This window comes from Anoplopoma fimbria, chromosome 7 (genome assembly GCF_027596085.1).
Source record: "Anoplopoma fimbria isolate UVic2021 breed Golden Eagle Sablefish chromosome 7, Afim_UVic_2022, whole genome shotgun sequence".
NCBI lineage: Eukaryota > Metazoa > Chordata > Actinopteri > Perciformes > Anoplopomatidae > Anoplopoma > Anoplopoma fimbria.
In genome coordinates this window covers 21,087,271-21,106,145 of record NC_072455.1, presented here as the reverse complement: position 1 = coordinate 21,106,145, position 18,875 = coordinate 21,087,271, and the positions used below count along the sequence as shown (strand labels likewise).

The 18,875-nt window shown below is 39.5% G+C and overlaps 1 protein-coding gene across 1 annotated transcript; it reads left to right on the top strand.

Annotated features, from left to right (window-relative positions):
* Window positions 1-1,504: 1,504 nt before the first annotated feature.
* Window positions 1,505-17,616, top strand: tbc1d19 (TBC1 domain family, member 19). The gene is made up of 21 exons (XM_054601476.1): window positions 1,505-1,724; window positions 1,886-1,958; window positions 2,086-2,131; window positions 3,599-3,674; window positions 3,889-3,963; window positions 4,319-4,382; window positions 5,216-5,262; window positions 5,350-5,460; window positions 5,651-5,723; window positions 6,670-6,708; window positions 8,848-8,960; window positions 10,090-10,164; window positions 10,381-10,443; window positions 13,390-13,474; window positions 13,687-13,731; window positions 14,050-14,082; window positions 14,203-14,312; window positions 14,425-14,516; window positions 15,197-15,312; window positions 15,530-15,600; window positions 16,620-17,616. The coding sequence occupies exons 1-21, from the start codon at window positions 1,629-1,631 to the stop codon at window positions 16,692-16,694; spliced, it is 1,578 nt and encodes a 525-aa protein (XP_054457451.1). The 5' UTR covers window positions 1,505-1,628; the 3' UTR covers window positions 16,695-17,616.
* Window positions 17,617-18,875: the final 1,259 nt, after the last annotated feature.

Here is an 18,875-nt window from a genome sequence, read left to right as displayed (position 1 = left end):
CATGTGACTCTTTAACAATGTGAAATGTGCAAAAAACATGTCACAAGTGAATCTTTACTCTTTACATAATGTAGAAATATTCCATCCTACAAGTAGGAGCCCTGCATTAAAAATCTAATTTATTAAAGTCCAGAATTATTTTCATCAAATGTACTTAAAATATCAAAAGTAAAAATACTATACTAATTATAGTAAAAGTTATTCGGCATAAAACACCCTCTGTAATTAAGTAATATGAATGTATATTATATCATTTGATTGTCAAAACGGATGCATTCAGGTGTAAGCAACATTTTATTGATGTAGTCGAGGTGGAGCTATATTTACTGCATTATAAGATGTTGGGTCATTCATTTATAACAATTACTAATGACATGTCGTTATCTGATCATATGAAAGTCACATTACTTAAGCTGTCAGATACATGTTGTGAAGTAAAAAGTGCAGTATTTCCATTTGGGATTAATAGAAGTATGAAGGAGCATAAATGGAAATATTCAAGTACACAAAGTACACAAAACTGAGATTAAGGCCTACAGTAGACCTACTTAGTGTACTTAGCCTACACACAACCACTGAAATGTATCACATATGAAGGGTTTATCAAATGTTATATTTTGTGCTGTGGTGGATTGTTATTTACTTATACTTTATTTGAGTATTTCCATTTTATGCTACTTTATACAGTACCAGTCAAAAGCTTGGACACACCTTCTCATTCAACTACTTTGAAGAATCTAAAATATAAAACATATTCTGGTTTGTTGAGCATTTGTTTGTTTACCACATAATTCCATATGTGTTCCTTCATAGTTTGGATGTCTTCAATATTAATCTACAATGTAGAAAAAATGTAAAGAAAAAACATTGAATGAGAAGGTGTGTCCAAACTTTTGACTGGTACTGTAATTACTATAATTATTTGATTAAAATTATAAAAAAAATAAAAGATCATGTAAATGTGTGACACATGAATGATGAAGGTGTTATATTCACATTATAATGTTTCCAAAAACTTTTTACTGGTACTATATATACACATATAACTATTTGATATAAAACATATATATTTGTTTGTTTACCACATATTCCATATGTGTTCCTTCATATTTGGATGTCTTCAATATTAATCTACAATGTTTGGCACTTGTGTCCAAACTTCAGTGGTTATTTCTATATTTTATATACAGTACCAGTCAAAAGTTTGGCCTTCTCATTCAGTGGTTTTTCTTTATTTTATTTTTATTTTTTTTCTACATTGTAGATTATTGAAGACATCCAAACTATGAAGGAACACATATGGAATTATGTGGCAAACAAACAAATGCTCAACAAACCAGAATATGTTTTATATTTTACATTCTTCAAAGTAGTTGAATGAGAAGGTGTGTCCAAACTTTTGACTGGTACTGTATTTCCACTAAATGTTTTAAAAAAAGAAAGTAGGAAACATCTTCATCTCGGAACCAAAGTATCTGGTTCTTGTTTCCCCCGGACGCGCACCGACCGACCGACCGACCTGAGTTGCTAAGTAACCTCTGCAGTGGGAGGCTGCTGCCTGGCTGGATGCTGCTGATGTCCCACACTTCAAACTGTCCCGTTTCGGACGCAACACTTCGTTGAGGAGGATGGACGACGGCTCCGACTTGTCCCTGACCATCGCTCAGATCGTCCAGCGGCTGAAGGGAAGCCACCTCCACTCCCAGATAGAGAGGCAAGCCAAAGTGAGTGAGGAGGCTAGTTAGCATGTGGCTAACGAGCAGTCAGGAGCGTCAGGAGTGGCAGCTGGATGTTGTGCTTCTAGTGATGTAAAAACACAACGCACAAGCTTCATAACTCATAGCACAAACAAATGTGTTTTTATCTTTCCCCAAATGTCATGTAGGAGTGTTTACATCAACCTGAGATCAAGCTGGAGTCCCTCAAAGAGGACGTACGCAGTTTTCTCAAAACATCAGGTGGGCACATTACCCTTCAGTCTTTCCCTGTACCACACACACTGTCACTGAGCTTTCTGCTTATTCTAATACAAATATATGTATATATCTGTCTGCATGGTGATAATAGTATTTAAATGTTTTACAGGCTGGGAAAGACAGCTCCAGAATGCAGTGTACAGAGAACTGCATGTGTAAGTTACATTAATTTTAAGGGTTATTTGTCGTTATTGTTACATATCTGACAGCCATGTACACACTCACACACACACTTGGCAGGAGTCAATTGATAAATGGGGTTTGCAAATGAGCTGTATCCCATTAGGGGCACAAAACAAGGGAAAGCTCATACTACTAAAGCCTGGAGAAGGTTTAATTTGTCTCTCATTGGAGTGGGTAGCCTGTTGGATATGGAGCAAATGGACCAAACGTTGATCAAGCCAATGAAAAAGCGCCCCTGCTTATGTTTTTCATAACGTTGCACTGATAGAAGAAGAGTGGCCTAAAGTTTCCCTCAGTTCTTCAGAGACTTAACTTCATTATTCCGTGGTCTAAAGCAACACACACATATGAAAGAGCTACCGGGGCCTCTGTGTGATAGACAGAAGTTTCTAAAGTTGAATGTGAAGAACTACATCTCCCGATACACCACCAAACTATGAACAGTTTTTACTTGTGAGGTGAGGTTTATTATGAGGTGGGAGTTCAAATGATCTGTGTGTATTTACATGTATTGTCACAAACATCACACTGGGGAGGTGAAGCATTGTCATTGTCATGTCCTATCTATTTGCATATTCTGTACGTTGTTCACACAGGTGGGCTCAGCCACAGAGAGGGGGATATATGCAAGAATTAGGATAAAGCTTATGAACGTTTTGCTCACTGCGTAAACATGGTTTGTGTACCATGTCTGAGTTTTGGGAATTATAAATAATTTGGATACAAAGTCGCCTTGCGCTGATGCTTGTACAAATATTTGTACCTCACATTGTTGGCAGCAGGTCAGCGTCTTCCAGATTTATGTCCTTTTCGCCCTCATTAGTAATCTTTATTAGAATCAAATAGCTAAATAGCTGGAAAACACTTTGAATCTTGAATAAACAACTTTGAAAGGTGTTCATCAACTGTGCTCTCTTACCTTTGAGGGTTACATACCCTTCTTGCTCTCTTGAGTCCCAGACTGAAACATAGGACTCTTAATGCCCTGCTTTTAAAAGGATGACATAAAACTTTGACTAATGCCTCCTTCTTTTGGCCATTAGTCAGCCCTATGTGCTCTTATAGGTGTTTAGATTGGTTTGAACGTTGTTTAACGCACTGCGTCCTTGAGTCATTCAATATGCCCTGAGCACGCTTAGTGGGGAAACGACATGAGTACGTCGCAGCATCTGTTTGAGATGCGTTGTGACTCATCTGGGCTCAACATGCTGGGCGCTAATGGTGACTGACTGCCTGTTTTTTAAAGAAGAATCTCAAAATGTTATTTCTTTTGTTTTGTTTGACAGCTTCCTTCTGTCGAGGTCTTTTAAGCAGTCCTTTATAAAAATTGATGTCGTTTGTGTTCATAGTGGCTTCAATCCCTCAAAAACACAGATCAACCCATCTTTTATTGTACTCTGACGCCACTTGCCCCCTTCTCTTGTGTTTGCTTATTCTAGCCAGCTGCCCCCGAGTCATCCCTCAGCTCCTCCAGAGCATCTCAAAGAGCCACTGGCCTACATGCGCAAGGCACAGGTCAGTCTGTCTCTTCTTATCAACGTCACTCCTCACCTCTCTTTCTTCCTCACTTTCTCTCTTCTCCTACCTCTGATGATGTCTTTTTTGCCTGCAGATTTCAGAGACATAGGCCCTGTTTTTTTGAATCGCCAAGATATTTGCAACATGATATCTGAAGCCAAATGTTTCTGAGTGTGTGTGTGTGTGTGTGTGTGTGTGCTCTCTTACGCAGGCCAGCTGGGAAAAGCGTGTCCTCAAAAGCCTGAACAGCATGAGTACTGAGCTCGGAGTGCCTCTGGCTCGCATGGTAACTAAAATTTAGTCGATCCCTGGCAAAGGCCTTCATAATTGCAAAAGTAATTTTAATCCTGTATCATTTTTACCCCAAGCTGACTGAGCTCTGAACTGTGGCTTAACTGAGCTTGACAATAGCCTGCTCCGAAAAAGGGTTAGCATTGCTTCTGTAGCTGTAGACTGATTATAAACAGGCAGTGCTTTTTGGAACCATCTGGTTTGGGAATCATTTTTATAATTTGTTGTTGTTCCGTGCAGTCATGATTATATTTATGACGACATTTCCAATGTGACATATTCAGGATCGGTTCTGTTTTGGCAGTATGGCATATGTTTGTTGAAATATTCCCTTTCCTCCCACTCCGCAGAGGCCCGCAGCGGAGCAGAAGGAGCTCACCAACAAATGGAACGAGATGGGCACAGATGAACCAGGTCTCAAGACATTACCCAGGGCTTTGGCCCTGAGCAATCTGCCTTTTATGAAAGATTAGTGTTGATGTGTCTGGTCGCTGGTGCATCAGTCAGACGCCGGTGAACTTTGCATCAGCTGAACACATCTCTGAATCAGATCTAACACTTCCATGTTTGCTTATAAACCAGTATTCATCCAGGGACGGATTTTCATAGGGACCGGGCTACACTCTGAAACATCTAAAGCCAGCGCTATATATTAGCCACAAGATGCTCCAGTGTAGTCGTTGATCGTTTTAGGCATAGCTCAAGTATTTAGTATTTATTATCAATAAGTCTGAGAAGACACGTCTCATACCTCCCTATGCAAACCTCTCAATGAACCAACCATTTGCACTCCAAGCCATTACATTCACAAAGAACACGTTAACCGTGTGTCCTAACAACGCTATCACAGCTCACTGCCATATAATAACATTTAGGATGTGCCGTCCTGCGGCTATAAACACTTTGGACTGTGAGTGTAGAAGCTGTCCAGACCCCTCGGACGGAGCTGAGATAACGAGCTGCACCCCTCCTTCCGTCCAAACCTTAATGTGCCCTCGTTCTGGGGATGACACGCAGCACTTAGATTTACTGACAGTGTATGGAAGTCCCACTTAAAGCTGGCTGAATGTACCTCAACTGCCCTGTACTGTTCTTTGTACTTTCTTTGGACTGAACCTGTTCTGGAATAGCATATGTAAACATTGTGTACATGTATCAGCTGGAAGTACCACTTACACAATGTCCTTTGTACTGTAAGTTGTACTCTCAAAATGTAGAGATTCTTCAATGTCTTTGTGTCTCTACAGATTTAACTCGCTTTAGGCCTGTATATGCCCCCAAAGACTTTCTGGAGGTAAGCAGATTTTTTTTGCAGGAAAACTGGAATTTTAAGAAAGAAAAATACATTTTCTATATGCTGCATTATTTGCTTTCTACACAGGTGTTAATCAGCCTGCGGAATCCAAATCATGATAGCAGCGAGGACGTCAGCGTCAGGAGCCACTGGGGTCTCATCCATGTTCCTCTCAACGTCAGGGACATCCCTCAGCTGGTAGGAACCCATTTGGATGTCTGGTTCATTGTGATTTCTCGTCCGTTTATCTAGCTGCAGGTGTTTTGTCCATTAGTGACCTGCTGAGTTCAACACATATTACAGTATATCCTATTAAGCTGCCCCAGGAAATGCACGATGCATATGAAATTTGTGGATGTGATTTGTTTTGTCTGTGTTAAAATGTCAGAGACGGGCCTACTCAGAGCTGAACCTGACCTCTGGACAGTTGGGGATTGATGACCATGCACACATCCATCCAGGTGAGTCTGGATTACTACACAAATTCATGCACCATCGTAGTTAAAGGACTATTTTTACATTTTGAGAAATATATATTTTTTCTTTAATCAGAAGATGGATACCACTCTAATGTCAGTACGCTAAATATGCAGCCGTAGCTAACAACTGGTTAGCTTAGGGTAGCATAAAGAATGTAAACAGGGCGAAACAGCCAGCCTTGCTCTGTCCAAAGGTAAACTCAGTAAATAACACATTATATATGTTTAGTTCGATCAATACACAAACCTAAGTTAAAAAAACAACACGTCTGTGCTAGGCTAGGCTAAGCAGCAGCTTGCAGCAGCTTCATATTAAGTTGACAGACACAAGAGGGTTAATGATTTTTATTATTTAAACTTTTCCTTTAATAGGTCAGCCAGTTCAATGGTTTCTGCATCCTGTCACTGTGACACTAGGCACGCAGGACATTGTGTTATAGCTGAATCATTTCCAGTTCTGATACTGGTTTGGACATTGGGCAGCCTAAATGGCTATTTACAGTATTTAACCTTTTAGAGGTATTTTTGTCCTATCAAGTATATAATAGTATAGGATTAGTAATAAAGAGAGGCAAGACGTCCATTCAGCAGCTTTTTTAATTTCATACCTAAACACATTTTCGTTCTCGCAGTAATTAATCAGAAATAACTAAAATAAATGTGTTTACCTCATGAACACTGGGCTTTAATGGTGTGTTTACCACACCGGCCTCTCCTGTGCCACATGGCTGTCTGGGTTTTCTCAAACAATATCTCTGTTAAGTCCAGATATTGACATTGTTACAGTCTGGTGTTTAGACTTTAAATAGAATCGTATCCACCGTCTCTGTGTTTGTAAATCAAAGCGATAACATTAGTTTGAAAAACGGAGTCCCCACCAGGAGATTATTAATCTGTTTTGTTCTCTCTCTCTCTTATTCATGTGCAGACTTGTTTGAAAACGACTATGTTCAAATCGGGAAAAAAGGTCAGTGTTTGGGTTTTGGATTTAAATAGTTTCTTAATGTATTGATGTAAATGGCTTTCTGTTATCCTAACTCTTTAGTTGAGGTATTTAAATGCATAAATGCGCAACATTTTCTACACAAATTGATCTGAACTAAGTACAAATACAAGACCTGCAAGCAGGTATACCGGGGTCCAAGAACCCGAATCTGAACCAAAACCACCAACCCGCACCAGGAGTAATAATACATTCTTGTTATTCATTAGTGTTTATTAGTACTCCAGTCAGCATTTACCCCCTTCAGAAAAATATTTAGTAGGGGAACCTTAAACTACAGTTCTAGCCTTGAGTCTGCCTCGTGTTCAGTCATTTTGTGTTTTATATTTGAACTTGCTTCTGACCGTTAATGTTTTTTGAATTAAAGAGTTTTCTAGATTAGTAACAAAAATTATATTTATATCAGCTCTGAATCACTTTCTTAACAGAATAAAACCTAAAAGCGCAGACTTAAGCACACTTGTAGACCGATAGAGTGTAAGAGAACGCCTATGATCCACAATAAAGAACAAGGCTCCAGCACACTGTCCTCTTCACTTGCATAAGCTCTCCTTTTGTTTAAAAAAATTGACCTGATGTTCTTTTGGCTGAAACATTGTTGATAGATCTCTAAATGCAAGTGCAAAGGACTAAAGAGAAGAATAAAAGCTGAAAGAGAGAGATGATTACTTTTTATAAGCACTGCTCTGAAGATGATGTGAAGTCCCATCATCTTCATAGCTTCATAGCATCATCCCCAACGTCAGCTCCTGCCATCAATGAATCTTCCTCTTTGCCGTCTCAGGTGCAGTAATCGGCACAATAGACACTATAAATTTGATCTCATTGCTATGCTATGGACCCAGTGTAAACACCGACCTTATTATGGACACTAATCAGACATCAATCGACGAGAGTCTGAAAAACAAAAGCTGTATTTTATATACACAGCCACAGGGCCCCGGTCCACTATTTCACCCTGGGTTGACTGTGTGTCGGGGCCCAAGCTTCGAGTCGTGTTCCAGACCAAGTGTTAAGTGCACTCAAATAGAAAATTTAGGAGCCGAGGAGTGTGTTCGTTTATGTTATGACTGGCCAGCACCTTAAGTCAAGGGCTGTGTGTTTTTAGCTACTGTCACAACAGAGATTTAGGGGTAGAATGGAGATGTGGGAGAGGTTGTTTCCAGCACGTGCCTGAGTGTTTTTTGGAAAGTAATGTAATTATCACCATTATGGGAATGTCTGTGTTATGATTCTTTATGTTTATACATTGTCGGAGGGATAGAATTTTGTATAGAAATTGTAACCACTGTGTACCTTTTGAAGAAGCCCATGGTACCAAACATGTGGATATGAAAGCTACAGCTTGCCCTCTCTTATATAAATCAGTGACACGGCATATTTGTAGTACTTTTCATAACTTATCTTATTGTTTTTTGGATGCATCAAAGTCCCTGTTGAAAGATGTTTTATTTCTGTGCTAATGGAAGTCATACTTTCCAAGTTTTCTTGTTGTTGTGGGGCCATTCAAGATGTGCAGGTGTTCATTTTCCCAGCTGCTGTTTGTACATATTATATAAATTTGCCAGCAAATCACGAGGCTTTCTATGAATTATGTTGGTCAGATGCAATCTTGGTTGGCAGGTCACCTTTATTTTATTAAATTAAAATGAATTTAATTAAGCTCAATATAATTATTTTGATGTAATTTAATTTAATTTAAGGGTTGATTCAATTAAAGTACATTTGATTTATTATTGTGGATTATTGATTGGAATAAATTATTGATTTAAATTAATAAAATATAATACAATACGTAATATATTTCATTTGAGTTGATTTAATTACTTTTAACTCATTTATTTAAAATCTATTAAATATAATTCATTTATAAATTCATTCATAATTAATACATTTATTTTAGGATAATTTGACTTAATTTGATTAGAATGTATTTTTTGACGCAATTTAATTTATTTATTTTAATTTGACTTAATTTGATTTGATTAAATTATAATTATTCATTTTTTTACTAAAATTTTCAGCCTTAAAACTGGCCATGGAGGAAATATAAACTGTCTGTCCATGCCTTTCACTCTCCTGTACTCTCTCTTTTCCAACTAGTGGTTATGGAGCAGGACAGTGCAGCAGCGCAGCAGTACAGCAGACAGGGCTGTTCTACTGGGCTCCGTGCAGACCTGTGGGCCCTCATCCTTAACTCTACTAACCAGCCACAGGTACTTTATGCATATACACACACAAACACACGGCTAAGTTGGACCCTAACAAACACTGACGGCTGTTAACCGTCAGTGTTTGTTATAAAGCCGACGAGCACACACAGCTGCAGAGATTCCCAAACTGCTTGTTTACTACAAGTTGAAGTTTTCACAGTTAATGGTCAGGTTCTTTTTTTGGACCTCTTTTGTATTTGTTTCAGTTTGTATCCTGGGATTTACAGTGTACCGAGAAAACCAAAATGGACACTGATCCTGCAACATAATCTGTCCTGTTTATCCTTACTGTATCTTAGCTGTGTCTTGTCCCGTCTGTACAAATTCAAAGATAATCAAATGCAAGCAATTTCGCACAGTTAGCCCAAACAGAGCAGCGGCCTGCCTGTGTGGCAAAGTGGAGTGTAAACGCTGGAGTCCATAGTCTCCTGTTGAGGCCAAGTTGATAAAACAATGCTTCTGATGGGGAGATTGATTTCTGAGAAAAAGTAACACAGACCCGACTGAGGTCTGGAGAGTGTCAACGGGGCTCTGGACGGCACGAGGGCAAACACATTAAACAGTCACAGTTGGACGGACAGTGCGATGTCTCATTGCGTAACCTGGATCCTTAAATTGCTTAAGTTCTACCGTCTACTGCTTTCCAAACACCAAAAGATCTTATGCAAGGTTCTTTCTGCATGATATATAATCAGTTTCAAGTATTTTGGCAGAACTTATTTGAGGTGTCTTCCATTGACGCTGTCCATATTACCACAATAGATTAAATGTTCTACCTCAGCTGTCAAAATGACCATCTCTGTTCTTGTTCTCCTCACATCCGCAGCGCTGATGTGACCTGTCTCAAACCGGAGACGCGTTTGAGTTTAACGATGTGGTTGGAAACAAGATAGCCATCCATTAAGCTCGGTTTAATCCTTCTGTCATCGCCGTCAGAATACATAAACTTGATTTACATACCATAGAGAACTGGAATTTGATTTTGTCCAGATTATCCCAGTATAAGATTAACACCAATTTTGTAAACAAACAAGTTCATTTATCAAAAAGACCGCACATATTGGGCTCTGGATGGGATTTTTTATGAAGGTTTATTGCACACATAAAGCATGTTGGATCTCTGCTGTTTCAGGATGTGATGCATTATGAACAGCTAACGGCTGGAGTCATACAGCATGACCTGCTGGTGGACAACCTCATCTATAAGGTAACCTCCTCTACACTGTCACTGTTCATGTTTATGAAGCAGCATAGTTACAGTAAATTAAAAACATACAATGAAATCTTTGGTTTTCGAGTGAAATGAACAAAACATTGGTGCTGCTTGACATGAACTTTGATAGCATGGTTATTTCCTGCAAATATTTTCTGATGCACACATTTATTATACTAAAATATTATTTCTAAACGCCCTGCCCTCCAGGATGTGAAGCTCACCGCCAGTAACGACGACTACTACTTTGTGTTTGAAGATTTCCTCTATCAGGTAGTGTCTACTCTCACAGTTCAGCTCTCCGTTTCTCATTATTTACCATATCAGTACTCTTGCCCCTGAAGACTTTGTTTCAATTATCAGGTGTTCTATAACATCAAATATCCATAATGAGATTAACAACATCATCTTTTGCTTTCTGAGCCTAAGTTAGTCAAACCAGTGAACAGAGCACGAACAAAAAGCAAATACAGGAATCTATCAAGTTAAAACACTAAACTGTTCTAAAATTGGTACATAACTGTTTGTTTATGCAGGGCTCTACAGTTTTATTCAGCAGGTTGCCATTGGCAACTATTTTGAGGAAACAACCACCAGTTCTTTACCCTTAGGTGCCATCAGTGGCAATCACTTTTTAACGCAAACAGCCAGAGGTGCCCACAAAATAAATATGTTTTTTCTATATGCTGCTTCATGATATTTAAAAAATTCTGTTACAGTCAGAACCTGAACCAGACATAGCACATGATAATGCTTCATGTATGTTTACTTGCGTGTGCAGCCCTGTGGAGTTGTTATGTTACTGTAAATAAACTTTTATTTTTCTTTGTCACATTTTTTATTTTTAAGCTGACGTATATCTGCATAGTATCTCTATTACTCAAAATGTAAGGTGACTAAATCTGTTTTCACTTTTTATACACAACTTTTCAAAGTTTATTTATGTAGGATATATATAAAACTTTTTTGTACTTTCCTCCTTTGGGGACAAATTTTCATTTGTATACGGGTAATAGCTTTTTATCACCTCTCTTTAAGAAGTCAGCATTTCAACATGGTTACACGGTCTCCCACAAATATTAAATATAATCACTAGCTATTAAAAATTCAACTTTTTCTTCCACTAGATGAATCATCACCCATGAATTATGTGACAGTTGAGTGTTTTACAGCGTTACTCTTTACCTACAGTTACGCATTCATCCCTGACAAGGATACAACCTGTTATTATTATCTGCTCCTGTTGTCACCGCTCTGTTTGCCTTTGATGCTGATAGACGAATATCAGCATATACTCGGCAACCAGTTTATTCAGCAGCTGTTAACATGTCATGCTCCTTGGTGGCCGACCAATGAGTACACAAACATAGCAAGAACAAAGCTCTGGTATCACTGTCAATGTTGACTGATGGTAAACTCACTAGGCAGTGAAAGAATCCACTCATTGTGGGGTGAGTGTGGATTCAAACAGGTCATACTAGAGGAAAGTGTAAGTGTACAAGAACACTAAAGAAGTGCAATTTTTAAAAAATATTTGAAGAGAAGTCACTTTTTTTGTTCATTTATGGTTATTAAAAACAAACATCTTTCAATGCAGCAAATAGATTTGGAATATGTCTCTTCATGATTTAGGTACCCTTTCAAAATAAAGTTTGCACTAAATAAAATGCTCCTCTGGGTTTTCAGAATAGATAAAGTCCATAAACTGAGCTATTTCCATACATATTTTCTATGGCATTTACTAACTTTCTTATGATATATCTTACATTTATTAAACTTTATCCTGCCTCTGAGTATACAATCTATCACAAACAGCCAAAAATGCTTCAAGTCTGGCAGTGGAACACCCTGTTTGTATCCAGCAAGTACACTTAACGACATGAGGCAGCCTAGACACATGCTATTGGCCTCTCCTATTAATAAACTCTTATAAATGGCTGCCGTCTCATTTTTGCCCCAAAGAGACTATTTCCCCCAAATGTAATTCATCTGAAGTGGCCGGTAGAAATTAAATCGTCTCTCAAAAAAGACAAGAAAATTGGACTGTAATGGAAAGAGCTCCCCTCCATACGGTCATTTTGTGAGGCAAGCATCCACTCGAGCCTCTGTTACTGTTTGCGTCAGTTCATCCTGAAATGCTGGCACCAGGTGCAGGGCTATGACACATTCTAATACCCTTATTCCATCATAAACACTGATGTAATTATTGCATATTTCAATGAGTTTGCTCACCAGATTCTACACATGTAAAAAATGGTTGTTAAGGAGAATTAGACTTCTTGTCGGTTTGTAAATGGATATTCATATTTTAAACCCCGCCTATTCCTGACTAATCAGAAGCAATTAAGAATCACAAGACCTTATTTTGACACATTAACCGAGCGTTTATCAAGACATGCCACACTTATGTTTAATGTAGCCTTTTGTTTTAATAAAAACATAATGAACTCTTATTTGACAACAATTTTTAATTTTAACAGGTACATGTTTTTAATCCCATGTCTAATCTAGCCTATGTATTGGTTTAATTTAAATTATTTTTTGAATACATTTATGCCAAAAATAACTCGTGTATATGGCATAAATGGAAAATGCATCACTCTCAGTGGACTTTTAAAGGCTTACTACGCAATCATCAAGTTGCTGCCACCGATGTTTTCCGCAGTAGCACGTCTAATAAGGATGCCCCCTGTCTTTGCAATCAATGCATAAATGATCAATTATCATTGTGATAAATTATTTAGATAAATTAGTCAAACACTCTTTGCTCTGCAGGACCTCTCAGCTGAGTTTGCGCTCATTCATATAGAGCCTGCAGGGGCGGGACTGATACAGACGGATATTTCTCTTTCATCACGCTCGCATTGTTTTGAGGTGCAGGCTATTAGTCATAAAATGTAGCTTAGCAAATAGCATGTTGTTAATCAAAACTATTCATACAATCCAACATGTATAGTAAAGTAGCCAGCTGGATTTAAATGATTAGTCGGATGTTTAACAGTCAGCCGGCGCTTATGGAAAGCTCTGCAGGTGCGCTGCTTTAATAGAATTAAAAGCAAGACTGCTCGAGGCCATCACAGGCTCCTCCCCCAAAAACAGTGTATTACCTTCTGACTCCTTTATTCCCCGTTGTTAGGCAAGGATGATATTACATATTGTACCTTTAATCCACGTGTGTGGGTGTGAATCCTGTTTAACACCACACCTGTGTGTTGCCAGGTGCTGCTGTGTTTCTCTCGAGACACCGCCGTCTTGGAGCACTTCAAATACAACAGTGCCACTCCTCCCAGATCCTTCATCCAGGGTGAGATGATGTGGCCTTCACCAAGGTTACACACACTAAGACACACTCACCAACTCATCACATGAACTCACAAGAATGCAGCTATACGCAGATGACCTTACCCAACACGTCTTTACCCAGATACCTGTGCATGACATTGGTAGTAATCAGGAGCCCCGTACTCTGTGCTGTAGGTCTTTGGTTATTGATTGATCTGTGTGTCTGTTTAACAGGGAAGGGAGAAGATGAGGATTGTGCTGTTGTTTATCCTCCCAACGGTGAGCCTGCACACATTTACATCATATCGTTTTATATAGAAAACAACAAAAATAATTTTTCCGACAATATGTTGATGGTGTTTTGCGCATCTGTGAATAGTTATGTATGAGGACTTAATTTATATGCTGTTTATCAACATTGATAATACATTTTTGAGACATTGCACATGTTTAAAGTGACATTAATGAACAACTGTTAAATGTCTACTTTGTGGAAGGACCCCATCTGAGGGGGCTTATCCAAAATACATGAATGAATAAATATGCATTAGCTGCAACTGTATTAGCTGCATTGACTGAAAAATCTCATTTTCACAGGTGTCATCCCTTTTCATGGGTTTTCAATGTATGGTGAGTATATTTTGCCCCTGTTAGTACTTGCACTAAACTTACAGGAGGAATACTGCAACAGCAATATATAACTGTGTGTATGTGTATTTGTTTATAATGCATGTCTGCGTTGTCCTGCAGTGGCACCTTTGTGTTTCCTGTACAACGAGCCATCCAAGCTGTACAGTGTATTCAGGGAAATGTACATCCGCTACTTCTTCAGATTACACTCCATCTCCTCCTCGCCCTCGGTAAACTCCCTGATTTTCTTTCGATATAGCCACTGCCAAATATCCAGATCAAAATATTCAGTTTGTCTGTAATGTCTGTACATACTTAACTTGCTCACATGTGCTCCTTCAGGGGATTGTGTCTCTGTGCCTGCAGTTTGAGCGACTACTTCAGACTCACCTGCCTCAGCTCTTCTACCACCTCCGACAAATTGGGGCACAGCCGTGAGTAGCCTGCACACTGCCTCATCCTCTTATCTCTGTGGTCCTGTGTCACTCAAAACGTTGAATGACAGTGATGATAATGAAGAAGAGTGATTCATCCACAGACATTAACTATTAATCCACTCAAAACAATGATACACGTGACTGAGAACCAAAAGAGCAATGGTACAGTATATGTTTTGCTATTCTGTATTCTTTCATTGTAATTTCTTAAAGCTCGGGAATTACTTTTGACTGAAATGTTGACCATGGAGTTAAATGCAAACCTGCTCAGTGCATCATCATCATCATCATCATCATCATCATCAAACAACAAAAGTTGTCCATTAAAATGTGTTTTATTGTTCACATTGTCGATACACTATATTTGTCTTTCTCCATCCAGATTCTTAAACTCATACTTATTTTATATTTTTGTATTTAGCTGCTGTTTATATAGCGTATGAGTCACCAACACCCTGCATACACACTCACACACACACACACACACACACACACACACACACACACACACACACACACACACACACACACACACACACACACACACACACACACACCTTATTTCTGTTATGTGCTGCTGCTGCCATCTTGTGGTGAATATCTGTCACCACAATTTCCTAATAAAGATATACTTATTCTATTCTTGGAGCCTTAAGATGTGATGGTTTTGCCCCCAGGTTGCGCATAGCCTTTAAGTGGATGGTGCGGGCCTTTTCTGGGTATCTGTCTACTGACCAACTGCTTCTTCTCTGGGACCGAATCCTGGGGTACGATTCTCTGGAGGTAGTTGCAGGTAAGAGATGTTGCACTCATCCTCGCACTACAAACTCTTCAGTCGGAGCCTTGATATTTGTATCGACAGATCCATTGTTTCTCTTATCTTTCTCTATTTTAACCATCTCCCTTTGTTTTCCCCGTTCCTCTATTCCCCATATGCCTCATCTCTTCTGTTACCTCTCCATAACATTTGCTCTCTCATAACCTCCCCCTTCTACACAAACCTCATCCAGTCCTAGCAGCCGCTGTGTTTGCCTTCCGCGCTGAGAACCTGATGGAAGTGACGTCCCTAGGCTCAGCTGAGGTATGTCCGTCTCACATTAGACTTGTGTGTGTGTGTGTGTGTGTGTGTGTTGACACTTAAGTCCTCTCCCTGTCCCTCCCACATACTCCTGGAAGCGCTGTAAATAGCCGTTAATCACCGGCCAGTACCAGTAACCCGGTCTTCTGCATGCACATGTCTGAAAAATGCTTGACTGGACACTTAAGAATCCTCCCCCTTTTACCCCTTCCACTTCCACTGAGAAGAAAACAAACTCGTTAGTTCACAAAGACTATTGGACCAGTCATTACAGATGTCATCTTTCTGGGCAGAACCACATTAATACGTTTAGATCCTGTCATGCAAATTTGGCACACACACGCACAATTGGTAGCTAAATGAGTACTTCCTCTATTAGCTTGTGCACGGTCACTTGTGTTGCATTATTATAGTAACCAGTAATGTTATTCTTGCGCATGCTTGCACTGTATACGGCGCCCGCTCCCATACTGTGGTCCCGATATCATATGACTGAAACCAAGAGTAAACCATACGATGACTCGCTCCACTCGCTCCCCCGTGTCGTGTGTCCCCCCCCGAGGGTGAGGGGGTTAAACTACAATATGACGCATTGGGCGACAGGCTGATGTGCTGCTCTAAGATGCTGGCTGGCACTATTTGCTTGCTCATTTACCACCTGCCCCAGCGGAGAGAAGATATCATAACATACTGCTCTTTATCTTATATTTAGAACAGGTCCAGCGTTGAAATATTAAACTCCCTCTCTAAACATGATAGGGTCCCTAAATTTAATCTCCCAGTGATCCCAAAAGGACAGGGGAGGTGGGGAGCGGTGTACTCTTAAGCAAGGATTGTCGCTTCCCAAGGATCCTGCACTATCAATATGCATGTTGTTCTTTTTTTTAAATGTAGAAACATGTCTCTTGAAAAGGGTGAGGGCTTTAGTTTAGCGGGATCAGGTGAAATTGCTCCGGTCAAGAGGGTTGTGAATGTACATGCTAAATCATATTTGTGCTTTTTGTTTGACATGCACACTGCAGGCTGTCCTCGCTGACCTTTCAACCCTGAAGGTCATGCCACTCATCCAGATCTTTTTATTTGCCACCGCCATCTGAGGAGCATGGAAACTACAGGATAGGAGTTGCGGTACGTACATGCCTCCCGGAGCATAAAGAGACACTCCCAGAATGCCACTTTGCAATGCTGTAACCACACCGACACAGTGTTGGCAATCATCCATCAAGACACACCAGGCTACAGTGTGGGGATGTCTCGCATCTCACATATCTTGCACTAGTTCAAACAAAAAGCCAAACCCCTCTTTAGCATGGATGTACCATAAATAGTGAATACCCGCTATCACGTTATTAGATATTATACAGTATGTAAGTATAGCCTGCTAACCAGTAAGGTTAAGCTAGCCTCCTTAAGCCATATGCTCTGCAGGAAAGACGATATGCTCAGCAGTGCTTGGATCAGCTGAGAAGCTCATTCGGAGACGGGTTGCATGAAGAAGTAATTGTATTGCGATAGCAGCGTGCGAAAGAGAACAACAGTGACATCTCTGAGCTTGGCTAATGAAGTGTTAATTAGCTCTTGCAATTTACTCTGCTCTGTAGCTCCTGCTTGTAATAACACTAGTAGATAATGCTGTTACTGATGAATGAGGAGATTGGAAGCATTAGCGTGCGCCAGTGTGTTGAGAGAAATAGTCAAATGACACAAACTGGATTAGCATGTCACTTATATATAATAGAAGCTGCTGTGTGTACACATAATGTATTGTATTCATGAAGAAATTGCATATTACTGCTTATGGGGCATTTAGCACCTGTAGTGCCAGTATTTATTTAATTTCATCATGAACATTTATTTAAAATTATGCAATTAATTACAGAATATATTCAGCTTTTTTTGTATAGTACAAACAGTGTATTTCACCTTTAATTTAAATGCAAGAAAATCATTTTTTAAAATAATATTAACAGTATTATTTTATTAAGCCATTGCCAATGTCTTTCATTCAACCCATTTATTGTCCTGAAATAACACTTTTTTTTAATAATGAAATAAAATTGTTTGAATCGCTTTCTCTTTGTTATTGAATAAAACCTTTTAAAAGCTTAGACCTTGAAATGTTTGGCAGCTTTTGAGTCAGCCTTCCTTAAGTATTTTAGTACCTTTTTTTCCCCCTGCTCCTTAATTATATATTTGTCTCGGTTTGTGTGACAGGGTAAATATTTGGACAGGGCATACTGAGTTTTGGAATTTCTAGAAAAAAGGTTGAAAAGGTAAGTGACAGGTAGAAGCATTGAGGAACTTGACCTGCCGCTCCTCCACCTCCCTCCTCCTCCTACATGTATCATCTGCTGTATTCCTCCCTCGTTGTTGGCCGCCTTCCTCCCTGCTCCCCCCCCCTGTGGACTCGTATCGAATTATGCTGTTCTTCTCTTTCAGCTCTCCCTCTCTCTCTCTCTCTCTCTCTCTCTTGCTCCTACATCTCCCACCTGTTTACTAGGACACCCATGGGTGACTCTTTTATCCTGCACCTCCTTTGGCCTCCAGAAGTCTGTCCCTCCTGAGATAACTACTACCTGCTGTGCGGTTCACTCATATAGAGGTCACTCCTGGTGGCCGATGTGTTGCTTTGCAGGGAGATGTGACTTCTGTCTAATATTCTCTGGGCTTGAAAGGGTTTCTTGTTGAAGGCTGTATCAAGTACAGCGAGCCTACTAAGTGTTTAAATGACTATGAGGGTAGCTTTCCAACCATATCAAATTGGACACAGCCCTGTGTAATATCCCTTTTTGGGCCGTGTTTAGACGGATTACAATTATATACAAATAAAGATTTATTTGATCAAAAGAAGAAAAAATAACGAGAGTATTCCAAGAATTCTATTTCAGCAGAAATATGTGGAATCGCTTCACCCCTCAGTGCGCAGTAAACATGCAGAGTTCAAGTTAATTTATTTTCGTTCTTTGGCATGTGTCAGTCAAAGTCAGGTAATTCAGTATGCAACAACATAACTCGGAGGCTAAACCAGAGACGAGAATGTTTCGAAGACGTATAGAAGGCTGACACCGCCGACCACCAACCCTCAGTAGGTGCAAAGCAAAAGTTAATTATGAAAACAGTAGGAAATGTTATTATTATGTCATTATAATGAGGGATCCCAGACCGGGAACAGTTGAATGTTTCTTGCAGAGAAGCACATGAGCCAAGAATGGCTTGCAGACCTGAATGTAAATAAGTGAGCTATACATTCATGGGAGGTTTTGGAATCCAGAACGTCT

Excerpts from the sequence above, each read along its gene's own strand:
- tbc1d19 (XM_054601476.1), top strand. The coding sequence starts at position 1,629 with ATGGACGACGGCTCCGACTTGTCCCTGACCATCGCTCAGATCGTCCAG. Across the intron at positions 1,959-2,085 it reads CAGTTTTCTCAAAACATCAG|GCTGGGAAAGACAGCTCCAG; the intron begins GTGGGCACATTA and ends AATGTTTTACAG. Across the intron at positions 15,601-16,619 it reads CGTCCCTAGGCTCAGCTGAG|GCTGTCCTCGCTGACCTTTC; the intron begins GTATGTCCGTCT and ends TGCACACTGCAG.